The 13,251-nt window shown below is 37.9% G+C and overlaps 1 protein-coding gene across 1 annotated transcript in view; it reads right to left on the reverse strand.

Moving 5' to 3' along the window:
* SYNE2 (spectrin repeat containing nuclear envelope protein 2) overlaps positions 1-13,251 on the reverse strand; it is a 3,814,665-nt gene that overhangs the window by 2,551,629 nt on the left and 1,249,785 nt on the right. The window contains exons 34-35 of the mRNA XM_044073561.1: positions 12,033-12,315; positions 1,552-1,727 (exon numbers count right to left, since the gene is read on the reverse strand). Of these exons, the coding sequence (XP_043929496.1) occupies positions 1,552-1,727; positions 12,033-12,315 (459 nt within the window). The remainder of the gene's footprint in view (positions 1-1,551; positions 1,728-12,032; positions 12,316-13,251) is intronic.

Raw genomic sequence — 13,251 nt, forward strand, 5'->3', positions numbered from 1 at the left:
ATCATAACTGCCTAGACATAGTAAGGCCTTGCTGTCTCTAATCATAGTGGCTTCCAAAAAAGCAATTACTGGAAAATGGAAATCAGAATCTAAACCAGGTATATTAGAAGTAGTGAATATAGTAACAGAGATAAAACAACTGGAACTGAAATCTTTAGAAAAAGGTAGGAGCAAACTACATAGGAAAAAAATGGGAATCGTGGGAACAATACATACGGGGAGGAATGAGGTTTAAAAGAAGGCAGGAGTTAAATGAGCTATATAATGTTTGACTGAAAATGATTGGGTAGATTATAAGTGATGTACAATGTTTGCAGCTGGGAGTGTGTCAGTATGGTTTGTGATGTAAAATGTCTGCAACTAGGATTGGTGTGGATTGTTTTCATTTATACAACTGTATGGTTGTTTATGTCATAAGTGATGGTTTAATAAAGATGTTTCTTGTTTAAAAAAGGGGCAGGAACTGAATAATTTATGTAATGTTATATAATATATAGCAATATATGTGAAGCATAATGTTTGTTAATTTTAACATATTAATACAGTTTGATTAATTTTACATAAATGTAAATGTGCCTATGTCACAAGTGAAAATTCAATAAAGTTGCTTAGAAGAAAAAAAAAAAGAACTGTCTCACCTGCATTACAATGGATCCTGTCCATGTCCCATGGGGCTGTTGCTGTTATGATTACTCTTGCAGTGATCATTCCGGAAGAAGATAACCAGCTTATGTGTTCAAGGAATGCATGTCAAGAAACTGACCTTAAGAACCAAGTCTGAGAGGCTGGGGTGTGAATTAAGAAACTCCCCTGGCCTTACACCTAAGCCATTCCTAGGATATCCATGTGTAATTTATACAAGCTGGGTAGATCATAGCCTTTAATCACTGTTTCTGCTGCTCAAACAGAAGCACAGGCAGTGGACATCTCAGATGTGGACAAGTATGGAAATGTACTGTGTGTTAACAGGTCAATGTACTGTATCTGACCCATAGATGGCTTAAAACATTAGAATGAACATACTGTATCATGTTTTGTCTAGAAACAGCAAGAATAATTTCTGTATTTCCTATTACTTATAACATGGGGACACCTTAAAGAGCATGTGGAGTTATTTTCATCAGTTCTCCCCTTAGCAATTTAAACTAAGGAAGGAAGGACAAAGAAACAGCAGTTATTCATCAATAATTTCAAAGTGTTAACTAACAAGCTGAAAAAAATACCTGGATACCAAAAACAGATTTATTTTATTTATTTTTTTATTTATTTTACATTTGTTGACCAGAAATGTCCGACTGGATACATGTCCATTTTCAGCGGAGGCCCGGGGAGAAAAAGCTCCAAAGAAAGTTAGTCAAGCATCTTTACAAAGTACACATTAACTCAGTTTACAAAGTCTGTGGATAGATACAAGTCATACATGAAATACTTATTAAAGAACAACAAAACAAAGGGGTTCCAAAAAATAGTATAAGTATACAATTGAAATCTAACAATCAGTCAGGCTTGGAGCATGGACATTTTGTTAACAAAACATTTGTAGTACTTTACCTCTTACATATAGTAGCTGCTTCCACTGTTCTTTCCCACTGCTCTTCAACTTTAGAAGTTGTCTGATTTATTTCAGAAATTCGGTTTCGGTCAATTATCTTGTTAATTAACTTGTCATGAGCATCTCTTAGCACCTTCATTTTAGCATAACCTTCTGACTTCAGAAATAGTATTTCCTAAATGAATAAATCAAAATTATTACTACAAAGATAACAAAACATAAGTACATTTCATTAGCCATATAGCATCATCTTATGATAATAACAAGAATCCAGAGGACTAATCACTTTCCACTGCAAGTTACTATTCCTTAACCTACAAGAATACTGTAACATTTACACTATGGACCTCAAACAGCTTATCACAGATCAAACTTGTTGTACCAGTAAAAACTGGGAAAAGAGAAACATTTCTATAGAAAGCACAGTTGCCTGAGGTGATCATAATAAAATTAAACAAGTAAAATGTCCCTGTCTTCACAGAACTGGATGGCTAGCTAATCCAATCAAAAGGAACTCAGGTCCAAACTGGTATGATGTACAGCTCTTGACCTGTGACTGGTTGCATAAAAAAGTACCCATCCTGCTTACAAGCTGCACTGGTAATATGCAACCCAGAATCTGCAGTCAGAAAAGCCCCACAAAATAAGGCAGGCAGAAATAAGTGTAAAAAAACAGTTCTTACATTTCCACAGCAATAAATGTAAATAGGGAAGCTATATTATTCCTGTTTTTTTTCTTTTTTACCATATTGGCATAGTGTTCAATACATTCTTCACTAATACATGTAATATAAATGAACCTATTTCTGGTAGCGGACTTAAGAACCATTTGATACACTGTGTTTTAGACCTTGAAGAACTCACAGTCTCTTACCAGCTGCTTCTACCTTGTTGAAGCCTGTGTTAATTCAAATAACATACTTTGAATAATGACCTAAGCATTTTTCTGGCCTATGTGTTTTCTAATATACAGTATTTTACCGTTTAGTTTGCTTATAGACTGCTTCTACTTTACCTAAGCCTGTGTTAACCTAAATTTGTTATTAGATAGCAACCTATTGCATCTATGGCCAATTTGTTCTCACATGTAAAGTGTTTTATCACATACTTTGCTTACAGTCTATGTTTAGTCCCACTGCCTATTTCAACACATTTTCTCTTCTCCCTTTGTGCACCCAGCTCACCAACTGCCTGAACAGTACCAGGTCTAGGGTATTTATCCTGTCCAAGACTGCTGCCTCCTCCCTAAGCTAAGGAAAAGAGACAAACCTCTTTAGTCATCTCTCCCCAAAAGAACTCAAGAAAGTACGTCTCATTCTGACTGTTATCTACCTTCCAGTTTGTTACATACACTTCAGGTGCCTACTGCTAACTCCATAGCCAGGACAGCCAGCAGCTAAACCCTTCCCCCCTCCCTTAATCAGTATATCCACTCTAACAGCCTCCTTAACTTTATCTGTGTAAAACTACCTTTCTCCTTAGAGCTGCATTCTGGTTCAGCCTTGGTTGTAGTTTCACCCCTTGCCCACTAGGTGACACCCCCCCTCCAGGATCTTTCCCCTTGCCTATTTTGCCTCCAGCATACAGAATTTTAACAAACACCCCTCTCTAACTTTCTGTCAGACCCACTTACACTCCTTTCTCCCTCCATTGCTACCACACATTTCACTATCACCTTTACTTACCCAAACAATCAGTTCACTGATTGTTTTCCCTGCAATTGGTCCTTCTCTGGCTCTACCCGCTCCGCTCCCCTACCCTGCCCCCAATTCCCACCCACCCCCACTACTCCTACATTTATACTTAACTAACCACACCCCCCCCATTAATTGGACAATCCCACTAAACACTTTCACCCTATCAATACCCAGCCTTAATTCACACACCCCCTTTCCCACACTTTCCCACAAATCACTCTACTTCACCACCACACATTTTTCTCTTAATTTATCTAGCAAACTACCCACTATGTCTACACCTACCACCACTTCAATTCTAAAACTTAAGCCACTGTACTACCTCACATCATCACTTTTGATACTTTATATAGCCACCACCTATGAATTCCACTACCTGCCTATCTATTTACTTCCAGCATCAGCCACTTCCGCATATACTCAAACTCACACCCTTCCTGTAGTACTACCCCACCTCTTCACACACTGGGTCACTCCAAAACCTATTATTTCCATACAAACTAATTACTTAAACCCAAAGAATAAAAACTATTACCAACTCCTACTAAAATTCTCCAAACTCATAAAGAGTTTACTACCTAAACTCATAGCTGACGGAGACATCCATCCCAACCCAAGCCCTAACTCTCCAGCTACCACTCACACCAAAATAAAAACTCCCACCAACATAAGAAATTCTCACAATGCCCCCAAAGCATTTCTAGTCTGCCACCTAAACATCAGAAGTATAAAAAACAAACTACTGCTCTCATAGACATCCACTCCCCCAATATATTTTGCCTCATTGAAACTTGGCTCAAACCCACAATCCCAGACAATGAAATACTTCCCCCTGGCTACAATATTACTAGAATAGATCGTACAGGTAAAAAAGGAGGTGGAGTTGCCATACTATACAAATCCATCCTCGAGCTATCCACAATTAACATCCCATTAAACCTGACTGCCACCAGTACAGAAACTATCCTCTCTAAAACCCAACTCAACAACAACAAATCTATTAACATAGTGTGTAGCTATATTCCCCCAGGCAATAACATTAACACCCTAGAAAGTACCCTCCATTGGTTATCCTCCACCCACCCCCAAGAAACAATCATTCTCAGGGACTAATATCGACTGGAAATCCTGTTCAGCTGACTTTCCCATTACCCACATTAACTTACATGGTTTTACCCAAACAATTTCTACCCCCACTAGAATCAACAAACCCAGCAATAAAGAAAGCATCTTAGACTGGATCTTAATAAATAACAAAACACTTATACAATCAGGCACCCAACCTGAGGCCATGAGCGATCACCTGCTAACCTACATAATGAGAAATAGAGAAGACCTGCCCCAACAAACCACATTTAAAACTCTCTGACCCAAAAAAAAAAACTATAACCTAAATAGTTTCCTATCTGATTTAAGCTCTTTTAAATGGGACAGTATTAAACTATTCCTTCTTGACCAAGCAGTTTCTTAATTTAACAGCAGATTCCTAGTGATTCTAAACAACTATGCTCCCACACGTAGAATCAGAACCAAAAACAAAATAGCTCCATGGCTTACCAACACTACCAGACAAAAACTAACAGCCAGAAATGCAGCATGGACCTCTTGGAGATCCACTAAATCCCCTCAAGCCCACCAGCTATTTAAACAATTAAGAAACAAAGCTAAAAGATCCATCCTGCAAGACCAGCAAAGCTACTATGGCAACTTGCAGCAAAAACACCAAAATCACCCTCAAAAATTTTGGTCAGATGTGAATAAACTGCTACACCCAGGAAAATCTGCTACCCCCACCCCATCAACAACCTTACACCTACCCCCTGATTCCGTAGCTAAGACCTTTAACACTTTCTTCACCAAAACTGTAAAATCCCTAGCTAATAATCTACCTCCCTCCTCCTTGACTACTAGCACAGCTATTCAGGAGAACCCCCCCCTTAAAATTCAACTACATCCTTACAGACTATATCAAATCATTACTAAAAAATTAAAACCTACCTCCCTGGCAGCAGACCAACTTCCCGCAGAGTTTCTACAAAAAGCTGCCAACATAATAGCTTATCCAATCTCCATCTTAATCGTTCTAACCAGGAATCTTACATTCCACCCATATGGAAAATAGCTCATATTATTCCATTTCATAAAGGGGGAAACTCCACTGAACTCTCCAACTTCAGACCTTTCGCCATACTATCTCCCCTAGCCAAAATAATGGAGAAATGCATACAAAAACAACTTCTTAACCACCTGACACACAGTAATCTCCTAGCACCATCCCAGCACAGTTTCAGACCAGCCCACAGTACTACCACTGCCCTTCTTACATTCTCCCACAAAATAAATCTAAACTGCAATCAAAACCTGCTTTCCTCTGCCCTCTTCCTTGATTTGTCAAAAGCATTTGACATGGTTAACCACAACCTACTCTTAGACTCTCTCAAATCTCTGTCCATAGACAACCCAGCAATCAACTGGTTCCACTCTTACTTACATGGCAGGCAGCAAGCAGTCCATTGGAAAGAGCATCTATCCCCTCTTTTACCAGTCACTCTAGGTGTACCCCAAGGTTCTATTCTGGGACCCCTCCTTTTCTCTATTTTCATAAATGACCTGCCCAAAGCTATCCCTCATGCTACTACTATACAGTACGCAGACGACTCCACATTAATCTGCTCTGCTGCAACTCCCATAGAATTACAATCCCTATCCCAAACAAAATTCAACAAAGTAGAGAACTGGGTTAATAATCGTCAGCTCTTATTGAACCCAAGCAAAACCAAACTTCTACTATTCTCCCCTACCCGGAAGATTGCACTACCAACATTTTCAGTCTCTTCTCATAGTGGCACCATAATCTCTCCAGAACCAACTACATAACTGCTAGGTATAATCATTGATAATAATCTAAACTACAATGCCCATATAGACAAAACTATAAAAACAGTAAACAAAAAAATAGGCTCCATATATAGGATTAAGAAATTTCTAACCCCAGCTGCCAGAGCAGCCATAGCTCGTAAACATCTTCTGTCAGCCCTCCTCTATGCCTCACCCACCTTCACTAACTTATCCAAATCAAATCTCAACAAACTCACAAAATGTTACAACAATATAGCAAGATTTGCCTCAGGCTCAGAGTAGAGAACTCACCACTGCCATAATCTTCAAAAATTAGATTGGCTAGAGCTACCCAACCAAATCTATTATAACCAACTCATAGTAACTCATAAAATCAGGCTGAGAGTACAGAACTCACCACTGCCATAATCTTCAAAAATTAGGTTGGCTAGAGCTACCCAACCAAATCTATTATAAGCAACTCATAGTAACTCATAAAATCCTCCACCAACCTACCCACACCCCCAGTCTAGCCAATATCATTACCCCATACTTCAAACTAGCATCCCTTCACTCTTCCAGCAGAATGCTAGTGCAACCTACCAAAGCCAACAACTCAGCCGGTGATTCCTTATTCTCTAACACTACTGGCAAGAAATGGAACTCCCTTCCTGCTGAACTCACCACCAATTGCTCCTTGCCTCACTTCAAAATATCACTAAAGACACACATGCACAATATCTGGCTATGTCCTTGTCTAAACCCGACTAAAACCCAATTTACTCAGTCTGAGTTACTACACTGACTTGAGTTTCCACCAAAGCTTGTCTTAGTCTTAGTTAGGCTTATTCAAACCCAATGTCACTGATATAATCCATGTCCATCTTAGCTTTCTAAGATAATTCCCCTTTTCTCTCCGTACCCTCCTTCAACTTATTTTTCTTCCACCACTTTATTATCTCTAGCTTCCATCATCTGAACTGCTACCTTCCTTTCTCAGCCTCTGCTGCCTTCTATCCAACCTACCTTTCTCTTACCTCATTCTTCCTCTCTTTCTTTATAAACTACCTTCCTTTTCCTGTCTCCTCTTCCTACACCCTCATTTCTCTAATATGTTCTTTTTCCCCCTTTACTGCTTCCTCCATCTCCCACTTTTTTGACTTCTCTTATCAATTTAAACCTTACTTCGAAACTTTCTTCATTATGGAACCTATTTGTAATTGACTGCTGATATCTGTTAAATTGATTAATATCTCTGTAAATATTACCTTACTTAGAACATTCTCTTAAATTTGTAACCTTTTTGCATTTTTCTTTTGATTATTGTTAAATTGCTAATATTACTGCATACATCATGTTAAATGTTTTATTTTGGAGCTTTTCTCCCCGGGCCTCTGCTGAAAATGGACATGTATCCAGTCGGACTTTCCCAGTTAACAAATGTAAAATAAATAAATAAAAATAAATAAATAAATATACTACTACTATGAATTGATTAACAATGTCATAATTATTAGCTCAACAATTAGCCATTTGGAGACATTTTCACTTTCTGGGTATTTTTTGCAATGAACAATACACCTTGGTGTTTAAAATTTACTTAATTAATAGCACGGTATATCCTCTTTATCTTTTTGCCACTTCTGTTCTCACACTGCATTAAGAATAATGAGGGGAAAGAAAAAGGGGTTTACCCATAGTTCCATAATCTCTAAAATGTTTGCAGTGTGCTGTCATATCCTTGATTTGAAACTGTACAGTTTATTATAAAGGCTCTGTGCAAGTGATTGCAATATATTTAATCTGTTATCTTGGGGATATTAAGAGTTGTGTGCAGTGCTGGAACATAGGAGTAAATAAGGTGAGGGAGGACACAGTGTGGCATAGGCAGGTGCTGGAGGTATTTGGACATGAATTGGAAAAGGTGTCATTTGCTAATAAAAGTAGTATTAGGTAGATGGCTGATGTGTCAAAAAAGGAGAGAGGATTAGTACATTGGGAGAGCCACTGGGAGTGAAAGGTAAGAGGGAATGTTTATGAACAAGTGGTTTTAGTGTGAGACTGGAATATATGAATTGTACAGACGCACCAGTGATCAATGAAAAAAAGTAAGAAAAAGAGAAGGCCGGAAGGGTGGGTCATTTTGTGATAGACATGGGCAATCACAGGGGTTGAATGAGTGGTGAAAGTAGATAGTGAAGTGGAACAGGATCTTAAATAAATGGTCCAAGCAAAGGGAGTGGAAATAATGTGCAAAAAATTTAGTAAGTAGAGAGGAAGAGAAGAAAATGCTGAGCAACAACCATATCTGCCACTTACTATGCTACTCATAAAACAGCCAGGAAGTTTGCTCAGAGCAGGTGAAGAAAGTCAGCTGCTGCCGTATCTGTTACTTAAGCAGCTGCTCCGAAGTGTGGCAGATTTATGGGCCAGTAACTGCAGTGTCTACCACCTAAGGAGCTTTTCAGAAATGGGTACATATCCTTCTCAGCTGTTCAGATTTACGCAGAATTTCCAGATTTTTGCCTCTTAGTTTTGGTCTGCTCCCTGTCAGAGAGGTGTTTTTTGGCAAATAACTGAGAATTGCAGTCACTAAATAATGACAGGCATTTGAGTTTCAGACATCACAGCCTTCAGAAAATGTATGCTAATGCAACAGTTGTTATTCTAGCACCTTTCTAAGTTTGTAAGAGCAATTTTAAAACCTGTTTTGGGACATTCCTTCCTTATCATTTTTGGCTTTGTCCCTTGCTTTAAAACTGCAAAGTTTATTATAAAGGCTCTGTGCAGCCTAACAGGTTGAGCGGTATAGGTGGGAATGGGTTATGTATTAGAAATGGAGGCAGAGATGAGCAACTGCATTATCCATACCTCTCAACTTCTTAGAGCAATAAATCTGGACAAAGCCATTAATAAAAGTGGGACAAATGCCAAAAATTGGGACAATTTTTTAATTATTGTTCCTCCAATCTTAGAAGTTGATAGAATAACAAGTTTTGCATTAGCATGGATTTTCTGAAGGGTATGAAGTCTGAAACTAAAATGCCTGCCATTATTTTCTAACTTCAGTCTTTAATAATGTGCCACTAATTTGCCAGAAAACCACAATGTTATGAAAAACAGACCAAAAATATGAGGCAAAACTCTGGACATTCTGCAAAAATCTGTACAGTTGAGAACCATTACGTTTCACCTAATGTGATGCTCTGAAGTCAGCTAGGAAGTGTGGCCTAGAAAACAGGAGGAAGCTCTACAACAGCTTTAGGAAGTGTGGCCTAGAAAATGGGAGGAAACTCTCTTAACAGCTTTATCTGTCACCTGAGGTGCTGTATTGAATTCAGCCAGGGATCTGGCCAAGAGTTCATGAGGGAGATGAGAAGCCTCCTGATCTGTCACCAAAGGTATTGATAAAAAGGTGACAAAGGTTATGACATGGAATTAAGACACAGAGGTGCATTATGTCCTTATTTTCCACTTAAGGTTTTGTTCTGTAGATGGACTGGAAACTTGCCTAGAAACTGGAGGAGCTGGCTGGGGAGGTTAGGAGTGAGTGGCTGAAGTTGGATCATGCATCTTTAGCAGAGGAAGGAGGTCAAATCCATGCAAATGAACAGATATGGACACAATCACCAAAGTGTGTACAAATGTAAGGAGGCTTTAACCTTTTTAAGCTGGCAAATATACTTGACCTTCCATTCCTAGTGGTATTTTTCTTTTTAGTTTTACCAATTGTCTTCCATTATTTGCATTGAATAATTTACAGAATGCAAAATCAATCCATAATCCTCTGCACTAACTGCCAGGCAGGCAGTCTGAAAAGGAGAGAGCTCTGATAGAAAACAGCTCAGAATTCTAACTACAAAGACCTCTATGCATATGTCTGACAGTTAAGTTTATCTGGTGTAAGTACTGATTACTATAAAGACCTCTCCAGCAATAGAACTTATTTTACTTTGAATATTCTGCCGGTATAAAAGACCACCAAACACACGGATACAACATAATCTGTAAGTTTAAATCATTCTCCAGATTCATAGTAACCATTTATACCAACATTACAGAAATCAGGAAGTTACTTTAAAAATCTGAAGGAAAAAAAACAATGAACTCTCCTTCAGACAGCTTAAGATTACCCTCCAATGACAGAACATACTAACACACTGCACCTTACCAGAGCAAACCTTAAAAAGAAACAAAAACAGAGCTAATAAAAACAATACAATTAAACAGTTTTAGTGGCTTTCAATGTATAATCCATTCTGCCCAAATGAGAAGTGACTTCAACCAAAATTTCTCTCTTCCCTCAGTCACATTCCATCAATGACATTCAAAATGTCAGTCAGATGGATTAAAATATTACATTACTGAGCAGTGGTCACTTTTATCCACAATGACCAATGGAGTGAGAAGAGACATCATCAAGGAATAGCTATTAATATCAAAGTACAGTTAAGTGATCACCAATTAAAAGTCATTGAATACATACATCTGTATCCAAGCACATAGAGAATGAATGCAACTGAAGTACATTTACGGAAATACATGGCTTCTATACAAGAGCCCCAACACTACAGCATTCAGGCTGTACTTAAAAAAGAGATTTTTTTTTTTGGTATTAAACTTTAGCAAACTGCCTGCTACATTCTATATATTGCATTGCACACACAATCTAAATTCCAAAATACACTTCTAACATGGAACTAAAAGAGCCTAAACAAACTTACTATGACTTACTGTCGAAGGAAGAAAAAAAAATGGTGGCTAGGAAACAGAACATGAACTTTCAAGTACATCAGTGAAATCAATACATTTGAAATGGCAGCACCCTTGAAAAGGGAAGTGAAATGTTCACATGGACACAGTGCCTGAAGACAAGGATGGGGGATGTTCAGCCACAACGAGAGGAATGTTTAATCATAAACAGTAAAGGCACAGGTACACTCTGCAGCTTTCATGGGGATGCCACTGAATAATAACAGTTAAAGACGACAAGTAAACATACGATGGCTACAAAACAGACGTAGCAGAAAGCTGTGAAATATATAGGAGAGGAAGATAAGCTTTTCAGAGCGCAGGCTAGGAGTGGACCTCAGTCATAATCTTTGAAGCATTTTCAAATGTCATCATACTTGTAACTGCCTGTTTCATCACACACACATCACCACATCATCATTTATCCTCTTTTAACATAATCTACATCAGGTTGGGGTGTCACATCACCTGGGTTCATCTCTCTCAGTTCATTGTGACTCTCCTACCTTCTTTGACAGTCATGCCTGACTGTTGCAGGTCTTCTCTCACACAATCCATCCACCTCTTTGCTGGATGTCCTCATTTCCTCTTGTCTTCTTCCTGTCTGTTCCAAATCTTCTTCACTTGACTGTCTTTTGCTTTCCTGCACATGTGCCCAAACCACCGTAATCCGTTCTCTTTTACCTTTTCTGTAACTGGAACTACTTGGGCTTCTGCTCTGATGCCCAGATGCCCTCATTTCTTCATCTGTCCCACAGAGTGCATTCTAACAAACATCTCAGGCACTTCATCTCTATCATTTATAGCTTCCTCAACTGCACTGCCTTCATTGCTTAAGTTTCTGCACCAAACAGCAGTGCAGGTTGCACCACAGTTTTCAACATCTTACGTTTCAGTTTCTTTGACATTCTTCTATTATACCCTAACCCTGACACTAATAGCTGGCTGCAGGCCCTCTGATTCTAGCTTTGACCTCCTCAATCAGACTTCCCTTCTCCTCAACCACCCCTCCAGGTACTTCAAGCTGCTAAGTTGTTCCACTATCTTCCCTAATATCTCGATTCTCAGCTGCACCGCACACAGGGGGCCTGTAAAAAAGTGTAGAACATCAAAGCATTAGTTTGTTAGTGTCAATAATTCACGTTAACTATTATAACACAAACACAAACAAATTTATGTCATCACAAACTTACTTTTATGTTATGAAGTTTTTCCTCAATCAGGCATTTGTAACCTTCCTTTGAGCTTGAATGCGAAACTGATTCCTGAATTTCTGTGATCCACTTGAGAGTGCTTCGACTAAGTTCTTCAAAGTCTTTACATTCTCTAGAAATAGCTTGGTGTGTTGCCAAAATATCATTGACCTTTGTCAGTAGTGACTTATACCTTTTGGTGAGCTGATTTGAGTCGATTACAGTTTTCTCTTCAATTAGCCCTTGATTTGCCAAACAGTTAGTCAGATTTTCAAATGCTTCCCTAAAACATATAAAGTGCAGTTGTTAAAACTAAATGAAGTATATATTTATGCCAGCTCTTGAATAACATTTGGAATATTATGTTGATTCTGACTACTATTTCAATTAGTATGTCTCCACATTTGTGCTACCTTATCTGGATACATCATTGGGTTTGAACAATTATTCCTTGGACTGAAAAAACAGTAGTAAACACTATGCTGACTATTAATGCAAACCAAATTAATAAAACATATAACAAATAAGGAAATAAAACTGCTGCATAGCTTGTTAACAATTAACTTATGGACAGCAACATGAATAAACTACAGGAAACAACAGAAAATGGTCAGCTTCCAGGTAGTGAAAAGTCCTGTAAAATAATGCAACAATGTGACATCAACAGAATTAAAAAAAATAACTGCTGTATATTAAAAATAAACAATAAAATGCCACATCATCTTTGGTATAAAATGAAGTCCAAAGCAAAAGGACTTGATCTACTAGGTACATGAGTAGCACAATAGATGTGCAGGATACAGTAATGCTACAGTGTGTAAAAATGCAAACCTGAAACACAGTCCCAATGTACAACATCCTTATTTTAAAAAAGGAAAATAAGTATTAAGGTGTTGTACAATACTAATACAGTTATCTATTTTATTTATTTCCTTTGTTACACAGGATAGATAAACTAAGCCCACTTGGGATATGTTTCATCAGCAGCTTGGAAAGAAAAGCTCCAACAAATACAAAAGTTTTAATATATGACATAATACAGACACATAATACAAATAATAGAAATATTAAATATAAAAAAATGGATTAACAAAGCAACATAGAATAAATTCACATTTAATTTATAAGATATTTGCACTTTTTCTGCAGCTTTGTAACACTGACTAATAAAGCTAAAATTGCAAAATTAAGTATGACTGACAAAGGTGCAAAAAGAAAG

Source organism: Protopterus annectens, chromosome 6.part0, assembly GCF_019279795.1.
Source record: "Protopterus annectens isolate FY-2018-M chromosome 6.part0, PAN1.0, whole genome shotgun sequence".
Lineage (NCBI taxonomy): Eukaryota > Metazoa > Chordata > Ceratodontiformes > Protopteridae > Protopterus > Protopterus annectens.